The sequence below is a fragment of the Chelonia mydas genome, chromosome 9 (assembly GCF_015237465.2).
Source record: "Chelonia mydas isolate rCheMyd1 chromosome 9, rCheMyd1.pri.v2, whole genome shotgun sequence".
Lineage (NCBI taxonomy): Eukaryota > Metazoa > Chordata > Testudines > Cheloniidae > Chelonia > Chelonia mydas.
In genome coordinates, this window is record NC_057855.1 from 75944215 (window position 1) to 75964580 (window position 20366).

The window sequence follows — 20366 nt, forward strand, 5'->3', positions numbered from 1 at the left end:
AGAAAAGAACAACAGGGAATTTGTGCACTTATGGCATAACTATACCCCTCCAATGAGTAGTGATGCCTGAAGTCAAAGGCTAGTTCCCCCTATGATGCATCTCTCTCATAGGAATGGCAGTCCTTGGAAGGTGCTTTTCTCCTTATACATTGACATCACTCATTATGAATGGGGAAGAACAGGAAAGCTAAGGGTACTCCGGGCTGAAGAGTATAGGTTGGAATCTTAGGTGGCCAATCCAATTACTGCCTTTGTGGTGCTGATAGAGGGTCATTTTCAAATGCCAATAGGTTATCACTGTCAAGTAGTCCTTACTGGTAAAGAGGAAGGTAGCACCAGGCTGTCTGTTTAGGATTTTCTTCCAAACTCCAGAAATTCATTTTTATTTTAATACATTGACTGAGATATCACCCTCCCATATATAATCTGTATTTTTGGGAAAAGCTCTGTTCAAAGATGGCCAGTTTTTTTTTTTTTAAAAGGGTATGATACAGAGGAGTGAATAAAGCTCTTTCCACTTCTCCAATTCAAGTACAGGTCTTGGATTTAGATCTCACCAATCAAATGGAAATAGTAGGAAAGAGCTGCTCAGAAAGCCTGAAGAAACATAGTCTTCGAGTTTTTCCATTAGTGCCTAAAAGGTATATTTGGACTAGAATCAGTTGAGTCCAGAGAAAAGAGAAGTGGGAAGGGTGTGTATGTGTTGGACCAAAGTTTTCAGTACAGGTCTTGTTGGAAAATAGTTAACCACCACTTACTACACTGTCTTTCTGATAGAGAAGGGCAGACAAGAAATGAAAGATTCTTCACTAGTGTAGAAAAAGAATAAAGCTCCTAAAACCCAGCACATAATTGCCAATAACACAGAAAAGATTTCCCTGTTTGCTTGTATATGTTAATCTTAAAAATACCCATTTCAGTGGGTGCTGCAGAGTGTGTATGTGGGTAGTCATGTTTGCAGCATGCTGCACTATGAAGCCTGTGTAAATATTTCCTCATATGCAACATGTTAGTTTTGTAAAATCACAAGTTGCTGTTGCAACACCACCACTTCCAGGAAGTGCCCATTAGAGCAACTTAAACCTCTGGGCATGTGGCAGGAGCTTAAAGTACCAGTGGCACTGAAACATCTTGTGGTCATAGCTGCCTAGAGCATTTCAATGCTGGGCTTGCAAAATGCTGAGAGTTTGTTTTACGTGGTGTCATTTTATTTTGTGACTATGTTTTAATGCTCATCAAATGCTCATTGCATTTGCAGCACCTACTTATTCTTACAGTCCAGAGGATGAATGTAAATATCACTGACCAGGGATCATTCTCACCTTTCACATTGCAACACCATTGCCCTAATTTAGAACTCTCCCTCATTGGTGGAGAAAACCCACAGGTTTCTTGCCCTAAGTGTGCAAAGGCAGCAGTGTATGAGTGCCTAGAGAGAACAACTCCTCAGAAAGCCTGTCTTTTCTCGCCTTCTGCTGCTGCTACCATGGATGCTATAACTAGTGCAACATAAAAGCAGGAAACCCATATCATTCCTACCACAAATCTTGGGTGAGGACCACAGAGCAGAGTATCAGTGCAGTAATACTTGAAACACTGAGGCAAGAAAGGACATGTGAGCCTTTCTTCCTCACAATGCTTTCTCAACTGCCTTTCCAATGCAAGTCTCTATGCAAATCACAGGTGACCTTGCTTTTCCTGTATCCACATAAAGAAATAAATAGCTCTGGATCAGTTTTCTTTGTGGCTGTATGATAGAACCCCCTCATATTCTTTTGAAAAGCAGCACTGTGCAGTTCTGGGAGACTCCATGTATATGCCAAGTTCATCTAAGATGTTGGTGCGTCTCCTAGCCGTATGGCCCCAAAGAAAGTTGTGTGCTTGCTCATGTTGATGGAGATGTCAGCATGGACCATTTTCACTGCAATCTTCTGCCTGGCTTTGAGGAGACAGACCCCAGCTGTGTAACAGGTGTTGAAGTTGGTCTTGCCTGTCTCAATACTCCGGGTGCACTGTAGGAATGGCTTTTCATCCACCACCACCTCATAGCTGGCAAAATCTGTGAAGTTTATGTAGTACACCTACGAAGCAGGAGGAAGAAATGGTGTTATGGAGAGGGCAGAGGTGTGTTTGTGCCCCAGGAAACCACCCACTTCTTGCTGCAAATGTGCTCATGCATGTGCACCTTTCCCCAATTAAACACGGATCACTTCCATAGTCCCTCTATACCTACATCTACAGTGGGCTGGCTCACTCTTAGCAAGCAGCACAAACAAGACCTTTATATGCCATATCCTACAAACACAAAACATGAGGGTGAGCAAGCATGGAAGTATTTGTGAATGGAGGCAACTCCCCCAGAAGCAAAGATTTAGGTGGGAATCCGGACAGGGACCAGCACAGTTCTCTCTTTATTAAAAAGGGAACTCAAGTGCTGCTGTAAAATAAAACATATTTAAAATATGCCACTAACAGAAAACTACAACCAGAATTAACCATTACAAATAGCTTCTCCTTTTAAAAGAGCCTATTTTAAGCTCAGGTCCTCCTTCACCTATCTGCCAAGTCTAGCTTTTAGGATCTCAGAGTCCCCTGTAGCCTGCCATTGATAATGCTCTAGGATGAACTATCTGAGGTGCTTTCAAAGTCATCTGCTATTATAGGGGATAAACAGACTCTTTAACTCAGGCCTGGGCAGGTAAATGAAAGGGGAAGTGATCTTAAAATACTTGGATTGAAAGTATAATATTAATAGATCTGCTATTTTTAAATCCACCCAGCGATTCTGTTACTGATTCAGGACATTTATGTTTTAACCTTGTTTTATTTTCCTGCAAAAGATGTTCCACACCCTTTAAAACATTGATACTGAAGAACGTATGGTAGAAGTCTGTATGGGGAGTGGTAATCTCAGAGGACAATGGCAGGGCTCATGCATCTGATGAGGGGAAGCCAGTCATCCTGGAGGCAATGGGTATTTGCTAGGTTTCCAGAGTCTGTGGACTTTCATTGAGTTGAATCCCATCCTGCTGATGCATGGCTGAAAGGAAATCTCATCACTAAGAAATGTACTATATAATCATCATCACCATCATCTATTTACACAGCACTTTGCATCCTGGAGGATTCCAAAGCCCTTTACAGACTACATACATACACTGCACCCATCTCTGGAGTGAACTGCAGAGGCTGTTTTACAGCACACAGCCATGCTACACAATGATTTTGGAAGAGTATTGTATCCATTTAAAACCACAAGAGGAATTTGGGAGGCAGAATGGAATTACCTAACTTGGAATTTGGCCATGACACCAGGGTTAACAGTCCTACATTTATAAACGGTGACATGGGATCTTAAATGATCATGAGTAGTCAGGACTTTGGTTTTATCTCTCTCTTAAAAGACAGCACCTCCAGCAGCAAAGTGACCTCTAGCTTCCTTCTGGACTTGATGTTCAGTACTGACTTGGAATGTGAGTAACTGCACAATAGAAGGTATGGAGAAAAAACCAGCAGGATTCATGGCATATGGAATTTTGTATTGAGTCTGCATGTAGGCTCAGTAACTAATGCCTTATAGCTTGTATTACGGTATAATACATGACCTTGCACTTCCCAAAATTTAACGTCCTCTTCCTCTACTCACATCCTAGAACATGAAATGGTTCAGAGCACATACAAGTTCCTGGCCTTTGCTGGCTCTCTGGAGCCCCCTTGTGGTTCATGCAAGGCTTTTCATTTTGAATACAGGAATAGGAGTTAGGCCTAGGACCGTACTCACTTCTACCTGACTATAGATGAAGTATGTGCCGTCCACCAATACCTCCAGCTCCCCACTGCGTGCATGCAGCTTAAACACCTTGGGGTTCATAATGATGCGAGACCAATCATTGAGCACTCCACCTGAAAGATCTCAGTATGAGAAAATGGCAGTCACTCAGTACCCGTCAGAATGAAAAGCGCAGTAGCAACATAAACACAATTACAGATTACAGATATCTTACATATAAAATAAATATATTAAAAGAATACTAAAGTTTCAAAGTCAAGCACTCAAAGTTAGGAAATGCCAGAATTAAGGATGCCAGTAGATTAATTCAGCCCCCTTCTGTGTCAGCCTTATGATACTGTCTTTAATTTCATGTTATACTATTTCTTGCACAAGCACCCTGCCTCATTCAGTGTAACAGGTGGATGGTGCTCACTGAATGGTAGACATTCAATATTTCTTTTCAGTATATGGCCCTAGGCCTCATTTACTGCACACCATTCATAGTCTGGACTGAATGCAGAATGATTGTTTCCTCCTGGGTGTGTCTGTGGAACGCTCACCATAATCTGAGTGCTTCACAAACATTAATGAATTTATTCTGACAACACTCCTATGAGGAGAGGTGCTATTATTATCCCCATTTTAGAGGGAGGAAACTGAGGAACAGAGAGAATAAGGCCAAAATTATCAAATGTCCACTAATTTTGGGTCCCCAACTTGAGACATCTAAGGCCTGATTTTTCAGAGTACTTCACATTTACATAGCACTTTATGTATTCAAAGAACAGCTCCCATTGACTTCAACTGCAGTTCTGAGAATTCTGCACTTCTGTAACTCAGGCTCCAGGTGTCTTATGTTGGGCACCTGGAGAATAACGGAACACACAATTAGTGGCCTCCTGTAAGAAGTCTGGTATAAGTGACTTACTTAGCACCACATAGGAACTCTGTGGCAGAGACAGGTAGAATTCTATTCTCCAGGGCAGCATTCAACTGCCTTTACCATGCGACCATCTTATCTCTTCCTGCAACCCCCTGCCTCATTCCCTGCAGAATTTCCAACTTCTTCAACAAATGAGGCAAAGTCCTACAGATAACAGCCTAATTCACTACACAACCCTGATTCATCCCAGAGGAGGTACATCCTATGCACTGAATGAAATGAGGTCATGTGGGAAGAATAGTATGTGATCCTGTAACTAAAGGCTGTCTCATAAATGCATATGCACAAGGGGGTCAAATTAAGTTTGCATGGGCAACCTTGATTCTGGCATTTCGTAACTTTTGAATGCTTGAATTTGCAACCTTAACATTCTTTTAACACGGTTTTCTTTGTATGTACTTTTCTAGATTTAAAATAATAAAAATAAAAACAAAAATTTCATCATATGGTACTATACTGACTAACACTTGAGTCTTTAATGAGGCTGGAATCTTTAGATCCACAACACAGACCTCTACCACTAGACCTAATGGAGTAATTGGTAGCAGTAGTAGGCTGTTATCCTCTATATGAGCCAGCCACTAGAGTGGGATGAGACACACACTTTGCTGGTTCTTTTCACAGCTATTTGCTGCCAGCAGGGGATTGCTGGCATCCACAAATACGGTTTCGATTTACAGGCTCTGTGGGGGAATGTGTTCTAGTGGTTATAGATGGTTCCACCCAGTTCTCCCATGCCTAATTCTTTTGTCCCAGTCTATCTCTGCTCCTATCCCCTCCCCACCAGACCTGCCTTTCCCCTCTTCTCCTGTCTACATTCAAGTCAGGGTGTTTCTTCCTTCTCCTCAAGGTTGCTTGGGTGGCAGCGGGGGAACCTTTGAGAATGCAGCAGTGAGTCTACTTTGCTCTCACTTTTGGTGCCAGGCACATTAGCCTCCAGAAGATGGGAGGAACAATTGCAGGATAATTCTTATTCATAAGTTCTGTGGGAATGGAACATGCTCACTGTGGTTGCCATGGAGCTCTATGGTGATGGAGCATGCTCAGTACAGATGGAATGTTCAGAGAATTTTACTGCCAAATGTACATACTTCTACTGAGAATGTGCAAACAGTAATTTTCAAAGGCTTATAATTTGGTGAAATTTGGATGCACCAAAGGGGATCTCTCTCAACCTGTGGGTGACTCACTTGCCATATTTCACGTCCCTGCTTGAAAGCAGGAACCTCTCAATGAAAGTTGTAAACATTAAAAAAAGAAAACCAGCACCACAGGCAAAACAATGTGTTTTCCCATAATATAATTATCAGAAATAGCTGTAACATTTCTCTGAAACTTCAGAAAAAATTCAGCCTGAGATAGACACTTGGCATGAGAAATTTTAGCACCAATGGTTAAAGTTTGGCAATGTTATAAAGAAATGAAAATACGCTCTTTCAATGGATAGCATGGGGCAGCCTTAACTATAAACATTGCTATATTAGCTACGAGGCAGTAAGGGGCACCCACTTCCCCCCTCCCTCCTCACTCCCTCTCCTGCAGGCCTCGGAGCACTCTGCAGCAGCCTCCTGTGTGTGAATGGAGAGCATGCTGACCTGTAGCTGCTCTGTGTCTCCTCAGTTGGCCTTGCTTAAATTAATCTCTATACGAGATGACTGGCAGATTGCTAAGTCATGCTGATTTTTTTTTAAAGGCTCCAGAGGTGATCCTGGCAATTGCAGGCCAGGAAGTCTAAATTTAGTACCAGGCAAACTAGTTTAAACTACAATAAACAACAGAATTATCAGGCACATGGATGAATGTGATTTGTTGGGGAAGAGTCAACAACACGGCCTTTGGGAAATCATGCCTCATAGATCAATAGAATTCTTTGATGGTTTCAACAAACATGTGGACAAGGGAGATCCAGTGGATATGGTGTACCTGGACTTTCAGAAAGCCTTTGACAAGGTCCCTCACCAAAGGCTATTAAGCCAAGTAAGGAGTCATGGGAGAAGAGGGAAGGTGCTTTCATGGACCAGTAACAGGTTAACAGACAGGAAACAGAACATAGGATTAAATGTTCAGTTTTCACAGTGGAGAGCGGTAAATAGCGGGGACTCCCAAAGATCTGTACTGGGACCAGTGCTGTACAACACAGTCACAGATGAGCTGGAAAAAGGGGTAAACAGTGAGGTGGCAAAATTTGCAGATGATACAAAATTACTCAAGATAGTTAAATTCAAAGCAGACTGCAAAGAGTTACAAAGGGATCTCATAAAACCGGGTAACTGGGCAACAAAACGCCAGATGAAATTCAGTGTTGATAAATGCAAAGTAATGCACACCAGAAAACATAATCCCAACTATACATACAAAATGATGGGGTCTAAATTAGCTGTTACCACTCAAGAAAGATCTTGGAGTAATTGTGGATTGCGCTCTGAAAGTATTTACTCAATGTGCAGCAGCAGTCAAAAAACCTAACAAAATTTCAGAAACCATTAGGAAAAGGAAACACAGAAAATATCATAATGCCAGTCTATAGATCCATGGTACGCTCATGCCTTGAATACTGCATGAAGTTCTAGTTGCCCCATTTCAAAAAAGAGATATTAGAATCGGAAAAAGTACAGAGAAAGGCAACAAAAATGATAAGGGGTATGGAACAGATTAAAATGACTGGGATTAATCATCCTGGAAAAGAAATGACTGAGAGGGAATATGATAGAGGTCTATAAAATCAAGACTGGTGTAGAGAAAGTAAATAAGGAAGTATTATTTACTTTTTCTCATAACACAAGAACTTGGGTCACCCAATGAAGTTAATAGGCAGCAGGTTTAAAACAAACAAAAGGAAGTATTTCTTTACACAATGCACAGTCAACCTATGGAATTTATTGCCAGGGCATGTTGTGAAGGCCAAAAGTATAACTGGGTTCAAAACAGACTTAGATAAATTCATGGATGATAGGTTCATCAATCTATTAGCCAAGATGGTCAGAGATACAACCCCATAGTCTGGGTATCCCTAAGCCTCTGATTGCTAGAAGCTGAGACCGGATGACAGGGGATGGATCACTCAATAAATTGCCCTGTTCTGTTCACTGCCTCTGAAGCGTCTGGCACTAGCCATTGTTGGAAGACAGGATATTGGGCTAGATGGACCATTCGTCTGACCCAGGATGGACATTCTTATGAGTGTCTTGGGATACTACATAGGAAATATGATAAATGTTCCAGTGACTTGGCTTGGGTCCAGGCAGGGGAGCACTTCTCTCAGAATTTCTCCCCTTCCAACATAACCACAGGAGTTGAACCACGGGGAGAAAGGAGGCATCTGATGAATCTTGTGACCCTCCTATGGGCAGAGAGAAAAGAAACCTTTCTGTAAATTGGAGAGGGACATAAGATCAGTTTTGAAGGGGGAAGAGAGCATAAGCTCAATTTTACTGCAAGATCAAAATTACTGGAGGGAACAGCAACACATAGAGGATCAATTTTACCAGCAGAGGAGAACACAAGGTCAAATTTGCTGAGGATGAGTAGAGGGAGAAAGGGTCAATTTGCGAGGTGAGTTGATGAAAAAATATTTAGTAAGTTTGGGGGAAGAAAAGAACATCAACTAGTTGGATGGGAGGATCAACTGGCTGAGGGGTGGGTACTTAGGATAGATGGAGCTGGACTGATGCGCTTGACAGACTGGAGGTCAGAGATTTGGGGAGGCTGAGGTGAAAGTGAAGAGTGTGGGTAGAGATTTGATTTGGAGTCTAGGGGGTTAGAAGAGTAGAAAAGTCCATTGACTGGAAACTTTGGGAAGGGAACAGAGAATTGATAGGGACAGAGAATGTATTGATGGACTGGGAGCTACAGAATGGAGTAGGGTACTAGTGGACAGAGGATGGATTGCTGAAAAATGGAAGTAGGCATAGGACACATTCAGGACTGAAGGGAGGGCAGAAGATAGATTGGGGAAGAGGACTCGTTCTGTGGAGGGGAGAATGGGTTCAGTTGGTTTGAGGAGGCAGATAATCTATTTGGAGGTCAGCAAGTGGGCAGAGGATGGACTGGGACAGTGAATTATTTGGAGAGACTTGTGTGTTTTAGGATAGTGGAGAAGAGGATGGATGAGGCATAAAAGATAGTTGGATTGATGGGGCTGGGGGCAGCAGGAAGTCTTACTGTCACTTAGGGAGGCTAACAGAGGATCATATTGAGAAGACCATGAGCTGAACTAGTGTCTCATACTATGTGGTATATTGCACAGAAAACCCAGCTATGAAATTGAGGGTGCAGGATGGGACCCTTTTAGTGGTTGACAATCTCTTGTCATTCTTACCATTCTTTACTTGAATTGCTGACCCTTGGCCCTGGAGATGAACCACAGCTGGCTGCAAATAAGAGTACAGCAAGTTAAAATTATCCAGATGCACTGATTTATTCTACTAAATAACCTTATTTATCTCTCTGTGGAACTGATGATCAGGACATAAAGTTCAAAGTAGTCATTGCAGACCTCCAGAATATTGCTGGCTGGGCAGATGCTGTGGTCACCTTCTCAAAACAAAGCAGGGCTCAACTAGGCAAGAGGACTCATTATTATTTTCTTTGTGTCAATGTGGATTTGAGTGCATTCATTTGTATTTAAAGAGTACAATTCATACAGTCTTTAGCTTTTCCATTTGAAACTCCTTGTACATCAGGAACGTTTTCTGTAAATGATGAAGTGGGCTAGAATAAACCAATGCCGAGAATTTTTTAAGGTATTTTAAGAAGATGAGAAAAGGTAGCAAACTTCAGTAAGCAGCAAATCCAGTGCTTCCTCTGCCATTTCCAATATTAAAGGTGATTCTGGTAATTTCTTTTGGTATTTATGTGAGTGTAACAACCATTTAGCACAAGATATAGGAAAGTTACCACAAAATGGACGTTTAGACAATGTTCCCTTGTAAATTTAAAAAAAAAAAAAAATCTAGCCAACTCAACTGACATTTCCCCCTAAGACAGAGTCAACCAACCTGTGTCTCCCTGGAGCCAGCTTTGTCTGTCGCACCTGCAAAATATAATATCCACAAAATCATGATGGCACTTGAGAAACTTCTGCAAAACCAGATGTAACAAATCTCCTGCCTACTGAGTAAAAAACAGGGGTTTTCCTCATAGGACCAGATCTTAGGTAGGAAGGAGTGACATTGAGCTTAACAATTAGCTGGTCTCTAAACTGGAAATGCTGCATTCCATCTTTCCTCTTGGTTTGCAATTTTAACTGACACATTAGGAGTCCCCAGACTTTATTCAACCTGTTTTCATTAAATAGAACAAATTGCAGCAACCCTCATCTTGATTATGGAGGTACATCCTCCAAAGACTACGGGTTCCATACTGCAATGCTCCAGCTCATTCTGAGAGCCAGACCACACAATGGGACCTGTTATCTTTGTGACACAGATCTCTTTAATAAAAATAAGGGTAGCTGTGGACTGCACTATAGAACTAAGGATTGCAAGTTGCCTATGAGCTGCATTTTGGCCACTCCTGGTATATTGACTGAAAGCCAGTCAGTTTTCTCTGAAAGCCCCATGAGGGAAAGGGTAATAAACCTTGCCTGTCTTCAGGAAGGAAGTTTCAGTGTCCTGTTATCTAAGAAGATGAATTAAAACAATATATATGGAGTGTGACGTGAAAATGGAAAGTGCAGGAAAAATATTTTCATGTGAACCAGGTGAAAAGCAAACAGATTTGCTGCTTGTGACTACTCTGAGACAAACCTAACAAGTGTCTCAGACAGCAGCTATTCTGATCCAGTCATGTCCTTCCCAATGGTTTACCACATCAGATATGTGGATTAGGACAGATTAGCTTGTTGACCAAGATTACAAGCAGGGCAGCCTCAAACCAATCCATCTGACAACACATACATAGGGAGTTACAGCTAATTGTCGACTTCAGTACCAATGAAATTCAGTTCACTGGAGATTAATGGGAACAAATATTTTGACATCTTCAGAGAGAATGCTTAGAAATCTGCAAAGTGCTTGACAGACAAAAATGAAGCCTCAGCGGCCTGTGCGAGGTAGACAAGTATAACACCCATTTTACAAATTGAGAAACTGAGGCAAAGAGAAAGGAAATGACTTAAGACCTTACAGGGAATTGAAGTAACAGTACCCAGTTTTTCAGTCCCATGCTTCAACCCCTAGACAATGCTTCTTCTCAAAGAGAGACAGAAGTAACTGATAACACATAGCTATACATAGATATTAACCTAGTTTCCTTTGGCTGCTCTGTTTACCCATAGTGCTAGTCCCGTAGCAGGTCATGTCAGGATACCAGCTCCTGGTAGTTCACTGCTTCTCTCACCCAGTGGAATGACTATGGATGGGGAATTTAAGTAGCGTCTTTTTCTTGCAAATAGAACAAATGTGAACAGTATGGCACCTATAGCAAACCAGAACAACCACATGATCCTCTTGCCTTCGCTGTTTGTTATCACTCACTGTGTTATTTGGAAACAGTCTAAGTTCTTTGGGGCAGGGATCAGATCTTATTTGTCTGTGAAAGGCCAGGCTTATCTATGCACTGCACAGTACTAGTTAGTGGAGCAGCGCTAGTTAGGCTAGCTGGGGCAGACATAGTAGTCCGTCTCCAACCTGTCCAGCTGAGCTGGTAAGGACAAAGAGGGTTTTTAACCTCTTTTTTCTCCCTCTCCAGTTCTAGTTAGGAGTACTAGTGTCTGTGTCCTGCTGAGAGATTGTACGTGGCACTTAGAAAATGAACCTTCTTATGCTGTTATAACAATGCAGCCCCACTGCCTCAAGTTAGAACTGAAGGAGAGGTCTCTGGGTATGTTCTATTCAGTTTTTATGCCACTCATCACCATGGTATTTCCCCTCATCACTGTGGTCTGTAAAGCATCTGTCCAGTTAGGATTAAAATAAACACCTACCTGAAGGGCCCTGCAGCCCAGGTGGTCCCTGGGGGCCAGGAGGACCAGGAGGACCAGGTGGTCCCATTACAGTTGTGCCTGGAATTCCAGGGATCCCTGGGATTCCTGGGGGGCCCTGGGGTCCAGGAGGTCCTGGTGGCCCTTGAGGACCATTGGGCCCTGGAGGACCAGCCTTTTTACCTGAAAAACACAAAATAGTGTGTTAGGCCCTCTGCCTACTGAGCATTGCACAAAAAAGCTCTGAGTTGGCTTCCCTGTACCCTCCCATAAGAGAGCAACAGGTAGCTTCCTAGTGAGTGAGAAAAAGGAAGAGTCAGGATCATGTTCTCACATTCTATTCCAGCAGTCAGCCATGTTGGAGCTGGTGAGAGATAAGCTAAAACCATGATCAAACAGCTAGCTCAGATTTTGTGATTCAGCCCAGAATGTGATGTCATGGTGTGAGACAATCTGGACCTGATGACAGATAGTGACCAATGGTTGGCCTTTTTATCAGGTGATTGCGCTAGCTCTTGTTGGGTAGAACAAGGTGGGTTCAGCAGAGCTTACCATACGAAGAGAGGAATTGAACATGAAGGAAGCAGTTCCCTTATCTAACAGATTCCTTGAGGTGTATTTAAATATTTTTAATTAGGACTAAACATTCTGCAAGGCTGTTCTGTAATGTAGACTGGAGAGGAGAGATGGAATCTATTATCCTGGAGCAAGAATCCTCAGACAAACATGGAGATGAACCTTCTATCCTAAAGATCCAGTTCATCTGACTGCTTGGAAGTCCTATTGTATTGTGTTCATATGGGGGACATGCACTGAGCATGAAATTTGGGTGCTCTAGATTTGCAGCTATAGCCTTCTGGAAAGGCAGGCTTGGTGGACTAGAGTACATTTGGAAAAAAAATATAGGCTTGAAGAACATGATCCAAATAGCCCATCCACAGTCTGGGGCACGGCATGGAGAAGAAGCTCCTTTGATCTCTTAGGGATAAGAGAACAGAGAGCACTGGCTGGGCTCTCCAAGTACCCCTGAAATTAAGTGGGCCACTTCCCCCCATAATAACAGCCTTCTCCTGATGCCTGCTAATGTAGTTAGTCCTATAGCTCAAGACCTGCTAAGGGCTCATCTAGATTTATACCCCCCAAGATTGTGTGTGTATGTGTGTGGCTGTTGTTGCAGTTGTACATAATATAACTTGTGTTTATGTTTTTTAAAACATAGGAAATTACATTGCCCGTTGAACCTTAATTCAGTCTCTTTGTGCATATGTAGAGGTGACTGAACTTCAAAATTTCCAATCTGAGGGAAATTAAGATTTCAAAATTTGGTTTTGTCCCAAATCAGGACAAAGTCAAAATCTCAGAATTTTTTGTGAAACAAAATATTCTGAAAATAGTGTGTTTCAATAAGGTCAAAATGTTTACTTGATAAAATTATAACATGAAAGTCAAAATGAAACATTTAGATAATTTCCTATGAAAATTTTGATTAAAATTCTGTGAAATGTTTCAATTTAATCAAATCAGTATTTTCTGGTAGACAACTTCTGTCATAATTTTTTTTACCAGCTCTATTTTTTCCCACAGGACCTATGTCTCATTCAGTGCACAAGCTGGATGGGCTCTGGGGATGAATCAGAATTGTGTGATGAACGAGGCTGATTGTAGGTTCCTGCTTCATTTGTTGCAGAAGTTGAAGGGTGTGCACTGAATAAGGTAGGGGACTGGAGGGAGAGAGGAGATGATCTTGTGATTAAGGTAGGTGAATGCCAAACAAACTAAATTCCATCCACAGTCTTCCTATGTGATCCTGAATAAGTCACTTAAACCAAAAGTCTGGCATGTGGCTGCTAGTTAGTTGCATATCCCTCATTTTCTGGGTGTCCAACTTGAGACATCTGGAGGCTTGATATACAGAAAAACGAAACACACACAATTACAAGTCAAGTCAATAGGAGCTATGGATACTCAACAACTCTTCCAGTAAGGTAGTGTGGTCTACAGGAAGGAGCAGTGGGTTGGGAATCAAGCTGGCCTGAGTTCTAATCCTTGCTCTACCACTGATTCACTGTGTGGCCTAAGATAAGTCTTTTTTCCCCTTAGTTTCCCCATCTGTAAAATAGGGATAATAATGCTCTCTAATACTGCACTGGAGATAGATTCATAAATGTTTTCCAGGCATTCAGATACTATTGTAATAAGTGCTTTAGAAAAAAGATGGAGGCAATGAATAATTTAATATTAGTTACAGGCTTTGGAAGATGTGCAGTAAACAAGGCAGGGGCTACTAGCAGCATGATGAGGATACCAATATTGAACAGTTGTCTCATTCCCTGGGCACTGTCCAGCCTGCACATTGGATGAGGCAGTGGTTGCAACAAAATAAAAAAGGAATAAGTAAAAACCATAATAATGCATATGTTCAAGGGAACCTAACTATGGCTTTTGTCTGTCTGTGTGATACCTTTGCCGAGAACAGATCAAGGATGCAAGCCCTCCAACTCCTGTAAAGTTAGTAAGTAATCTAGCTAGAAAATGCGTTTTCTTTGTTTTGGCTTGTAAATTCGCTGTGCTGGAGGAAATGTGTATTCCTGTTTTTGTGTCTTTTTGTAACTTAAGGTTTTGCCTAGAGGGATTCTCTATGTTTTGAATCTGACTGCCTGTAAGATTATCTTCCATTCTGATCTTACAGAGTTGTTCTCTTGTCTTTTTTTGTTCTTCTAATAAAGTTCTGATTTTTAAGAATCTGACTGGGTTTTTTGGGTCTTAAAAATCCAAGGCTGGTTTGTGCTCATCTCGTTAATTCTCAAGCCTCCCCAGGAAACGGGGTGTAAGGGATTGGGGGGGATATTTTGGGGAAATAGGAACTCCAAGTGGTCCTTTCCCTGTTCTTTGTCTAAATCACTTGGTAGTGGCAGCATACTGTTCAAGAACAAGGCAAAGTTTATGCCTTGGGAAAGTTTTTAAGCTAAGATGGTAAAAATAAGCTTAGGGGGGTCTTTCATGCGAGTTCCCACATCTGTACCCCAGAGTTCAGAGTGGGGAAGGAACTTTGACAAATGTTATGGTGCAAAATGAAATAATGTCATTATTTTTGGTGAGCACAAAGTCGGAAGGGCCTCCCCTCTTTGGTATGTCCTAAGTACATACCACTGCCTAGCAGTAAACAACAAGGATGCCTAGAATCGGAGCTGCTGTGGTATCTACCTACAACTGATCACACTGCCTCTCCTGAGTAGTTTGATGGAACATGCAGGTTTTTTTCTTTCATTAGGTGGCGCAAAAGTTCATTTCTTGTCTCTATCTGAAATGGAAGTTAGACAGTCACCACTCCTTGTACAAGTTAGTATACAGAACTCAGAGCTGACTACTTTTATGAAATCCGAGAGTTCTCATTCTCTCCCCCATGTTCCTTTGCCTGCTCTTGTATTTTGAGTCATAAGAAAATTAAAAATTAGACTGTAGTATTTTTAAAGCAGAAATTTGGTTAAATTATTTTATGAAAAGGTACATGTCTTAGGAGGGTGGGCAGAAGGTATAAAAGCAGACAAAGTATATTGTTGGTAGTATTTCTGTCCCAATTAGCATGCATTCCTCTTCCAATCTGAGCTGGCAGGTGGTTGAGTACTCTTTCAGTCCCCAAGCTCTTCTCCTCTATAGGATAATTACACATTTTTGAAATTATCACCTTGAATCAAAATTCAAATCTTTACACATCTCCCCTAAAGCATTTTTATTAAATTCCTTTGATTTATATCATTCTCTATCCTAGACTACCTTAATACAGGATCAAATGTGCACTGAAGCCAGATTCACTGCTGTCTGTCCTTGTTCTGCCTTGGGAATCAAGAAGGAATACACATTACAGCTGTTTTAACTAAATCCTGCCCCAGAGGGCTATTCTGCTACTTCAGGTGTAAAACAATTACATGTAATTCTGATGCAGCACATGAGCAGGTATGTGCATTTGATTGGTGCATCAAGTTATTTCAATGAATTTTCCACTATGTAGTTAATCTAACTTACTAACCTATGAAGTAGAAACAGAGCTGTACAGTAAATTGTGAGGACTCTTGATTCAGCCTCTAGTGAGGCGATCATTCCAGAGCTGAAGAGATGTATGAGAATTGCTGCATCTGGAAGATGGGCAAGAGCTTTCTTCAAATTTGGTAAAAAGAGCAAGCAGTCAGCTTCTGGGGGGGGTGAGGTACTTAGTTGCTCTATCTCTGCCACAAAAGATGTTACATAAACCACCTTCTTGGGCAGAATTTCACCCATACTTGAAACCCTTTGCGCACAGGAAATGAGCTAGAGTTATTGAGAAAGACAGCGAGTGAGCATGAACGCATGTATGCCATACAAGGGAAGAAATCACAACATGGAAATGTGTTGGTGTATCCTCTCAAAAAACTCCTGAAAGTATTCAGTATTTGACTGAGAGCCAAAAGAGAAAGCTGATACTTATGGTTAAGTAGATGGCATCTGCATGGCTCCTGCATAGCAGACACTGCTTTGCGTAGAATTGCCACATACCATAAATCTAGCTAGATTTCACAGGGTCATCATGCAATCACCAACACCACCACAGAATAGCTTTACAGAGCGTGCCTTGATTATTTGATTCCCAGCTTGCCAACTCTATCTTCAGCTAAATGTATCAGGCAGCATGCAGACACTTCCTTTCTTAAAAGCAGGGGGAATTGAGACTTTCCGTTTTAGAGCATGCCAACCAATGAACAATTTTTTTGGGAAAATATGGCAGCACCACAGAAACTGAAAAATATCGATTAATACAGCACTACCATTTTTTCCTCTACTGCGCCAAAGCAGTTCAAATGTCATAATTATCACTCCTATGAGGCATCTAGTTCTACTGATCCTACATCAGCGGGATTAAGTTCTCAGATTTTTTTTTTAAACTAGGTCTTTAAAAAATATAATAATTAGGGCGCCGTTCTTAGAAAACGTACACAGAGTTCCCAACGGCAGCCAGCATCAGCCACAGTTTCAGACTGTTCGTCCACAATGACGGGGGGGTGGGGTCTTGTGGCAAGTGGGGACTTAGGCCCACCTCAGCTCCTCCCCCAAACTAGGAAGAGGCTGGCGCTGCCCTGAGCCTCAGGCAGGCATTGAGTGGTGCCACAGGGAATCTGGGACAAATGCTGTCCCAGAGTCATTCAGCCCCGGGGACCAGGACTTGAAATGTACATTTTGAGACTGTCCCACCAATTAGGGACGGGTGGTCACCCTATTTTAAGCACATGCTTACCTACATCCTTATTCAGCAAACAAACACTTATACATATGTTTAACAGTAAGGACACGTACAAGTTCTTTGGTGAACAAGGATGGACTTAAGCATATGCTTAATTTAAATGCATGAATAAATGCTTTGCTGAATCATATCCTAGATCAGTACTGCACTCTCTTTGAAGCATGTGGGCCACATCTGGAGGAACCCAAGCACTGCACACAGCAATTTTTTTTTCAAACTTACAACGTTGTGTAAATGTACACAAGAGTTTACAGAACACATAAAAAGGATACTTCAAGGGTTGCAAAGGAAAGAGTAACAGTAGGTAGGCTGGCACTGCTTCTTTGAAACCAGGTTCCTGACATCAGACCTTTGAGAGGGAGTCTAGTAGGCAATTGAGGTGTTTTGATTTGTTAGATTCCTAACAGAAAGTCTGCGCAGAAAAATAAATACTTCAAAAGAGGGCTGCACAAATAGCAGCTCTCAGGTACTACAGACCACTGCAGCTCAACTGGGCTAAAGTGCTAAATTACCTATTTAATATAAAACTCTTTAATAAGCACTTTTTAAATAAATCACGGAACATTTTGAATAGCTTGAAAGATGTGGTATTAGAGTCTGATCCAAAGCCCTGAAGTCAATGGACTTTGGCTCATATCCCTACAGACATGCTTTCTAAAAAGTTAGGCTTATTGCCGACTAAACTTTAAGAATCAGAGATTATGCTGAAAATCATTTTAGTGAAAATGACATGATGAAGGACAAGCAAACAATGAAAGGTTGGCCCATGACCCAGCCATCTGCATTTACAAATATGAAATCTTGGGAATTATTTGTATGCAGCTAATTACTATGCAGCTAATTACAACTGCATCCCCTACACTGCCTCCTCTGAATACTAATGTGCCAGCTTTTAGAGGGAAAAATTAGTAAATGTCTATCATTCTAAACATGAACCTGCTCAATGATGCAATCACTACAACAGAAGTGGAAAATTATATATATCAGGCAAGGTATACCTAGACTGATAAGAGTAAAAATGCCATTTGTCCGGTATTCATATTGATCAGAAAAAGTTAACAGCCAAAAGTAGCTCTCATTTGCTAGAGAGAAGTAATTGCAGTGACCAAGTAAATTAAATTAGAATTTTAACTTACCCTTTTTCTTGTTTTTAACTGAACTTGGACCTACAAAGAGAAAAGAAAGATACTGAAATTCACAGTAAGTGTTCCCTCTATAACAAAAAAAAAAAAAAAAAAAAAAAAAACGAAGAAGGTGGCTGGAATGTGATTTGGCACAAACACAGAATAGCAAGGTAAGCTAGTGCTGTGGAAAGCATAGGCCTATGATCAAATGACCTGTGAGACCCAGGCACTTACGTGAAATCCTCCTACTGTGTTGCCTTCTCTCAAACTGATGATCTGTAAACTATGATGGCTGAACTCAGTATAGTGAATTTTGGTGAAAATTTCTAACAGAATTTCTCTTTTCCTTTTTGGGTAGATGAAGGTTAACTAAACCATCTGTTTCTGGACTACAGCAATTCTATGATGGAAAATACTTTTCACCCCTGGAGCCATGGCTCTATTAACACATATAGCCAAATTTTCACCTCAACTGCTAAACGGCCCACAATTTTGCACATAGGTTTTGATCGTGCATCTCGAGAATTTGTTTGTGTAAAAGTGGATGCATGCAAAAAATTGGTACACAAAACTGCAAGCACAACTGTTGAAGCTTGGTTGAAGCCCTTTAAAAAAATGTGACTGAAAAGAAATTTAATTTTTAAGTGCTCCCTCTCCGAATGAATTTGGTCATAACTATAACTGCACAGTCATAATGTATTCATTTATGACCCATGTGGATGACATATGAATTTCCATTGTAATTTAATTTAACTTAATGGACACTTAAAGGGAGTGTCAACATTTTCAGCTGTCAGTAAGATCACAGGATTAATTTCTCACGAATGACTTTGTAAAGAAAACAATCTTAAGAACTCCTTTGAACTTATACATTCAAGAACTTTCACCAAGTCCGGTATGTAAGTGTTGGCCTGATTCTTAAACGCCATCTTGCACGCCACAGACTTCACATTCCCAGCCTCACCTACTCTTCCCCACATCCCTTGTTTCTAAACATTTGAGTAGTTCCAATAATAGTTTCCCCATTGTGCAGACAGGTTGAACCTTCTTTAGAGCTAAGTAATTAAAACCATATTCCCCTCCCAGCCAGTGTCAAACCCTTCACAAAACGCTCCACTAAAAGCTTGGTTTACTATATTCACTTTTGCCAAAGGGAAACCAGAGCTAGCACTTTGCAAGCTTTGAGAAACCATATTGCTCTGAGAAACGCCAATGAAAAGCTTTTTTGCTAAGCTCTTTATTAAATTTTCCAGTTCCTGTAGAGAAGGCCAGTGATCTAATGTAGCTCAGTCTTTTTTGTACATTGGTTTGCTTCTACCTGCTGCTCTGAAAGATCAAGGAATTTTGTCTAATGTAAATTACTGAAGCAGTGGCTCCCAGATTGTTGTCTGTGGAACATCTGATGATGATCTGTGAAAAAAATGGCTGGTCATATGGTGCTTGGTCTCCTCCTTGTTTCCAGCTGTTACCATGCAATAAAAAATGCTGAAAATGCATATATGATTTCCTAATATTACTTGTTCATGTCAGTAATTGTACTTTCCACGGGGAAGTTATGTGATTGACAGCGTGAGTGAAGATGGCTTGTGCAATCGCAATGGACAGTGTACATGAGAAACTGTATTAAGATGTGGCCCTACTGTATTAAAGAAACCCCTGCCATGAACAGCAAGGCAGGAGGGGGAGGAGAGAGGAAATGTGGGGTGGGGACAGGAGAGAGAGTCAGTCTCCAGCTATGCCATGAACCAGGACCTGTTGGAGACTCCATTGCAGTCTAGCAAGTGCTGTCAATGGATGAGCCAGATGAAGGGGAAGGAATCTTGGGTAAGTGTTTGCACGTATTTTCCTTACAACTTTTAAATGTAAAGATGGCACCCAGCCCATCCCCAAGATAGCAAGACATAGGTATTGACTTTTCATCGTTTTACTAATACAATAAGAGGCAATGGTACAACAAACAGGTAGAGGAGCTTGGAAGCAGGCATGATGCTGCTGAAGTAGTTTATCTGCAATATCCGCCATCTGCCCGTAGATCAAAAAGTCATATTTGGCCATAAGCGCTAGGTAGTTTGAGATACGAAACTGGAGACTGGCTGAGGAAAAGACTCCCGCTCCAAAGGTACTATCAGTTCTTTAGGGTATCTAAGTTCTTGCAGTATTGATGGGTATCAAAGATGGAGTCAGTTGAGAACCTGTGGAAGACAGCTTTGGTACCAATTCAGCTGGTACCGAGCACTTGGCATGGGAGTGAGTTGGCTCCAATCCCATCTGTACCATACATCTTTGGTATAGTTGACTTTCGTGTTACCGTTACCAAGTGTTTTTCAGGGGTG

General features: G+C 41.4%; 1 protein-coding gene across 4 annotated transcripts in view; it reads right to left on the reverse strand.

The window, feature by feature from the left end:
• Positions 1-408: 408 nt before the first annotated feature.
• EDA (ectodysplasin A) overlaps positions 409-20366 on the reverse strand; it is a 183508-nt gene continuing 163550 nt past the window's right edge. The window contains exons 3-8 of one of the 4 annotated variants that reach the window (XM_027817699.3): positions 18046-18075; positions 11641-11820; positions 9713-9747; positions 9034-9085; positions 3788-3903; positions 409-2081 (exon numbers count right to left, since the gene is read on the reverse strand). In XM_027817699.3, the coding sequence (XP_027673500.1) occupies positions 1830-2081; positions 3788-3903; positions 9034-9085; positions 9713-9747; positions 11641-11820; positions 18046-18075 (665 nt within the window). In that variant the 3' untranslated portion in view covers positions 409-1829. Of the gene's footprint in view, positions 2082-3781; positions 3913-9033; positions 9086-9712; positions 9748-11640; positions 11821-18045; positions 18076-20366 lie in introns of all 4 variants that reach the window. The other 3 variants (XM_027817697.3, XM_027817696.3, XM_007055283.4) reach the window with 3 other exon arrangements.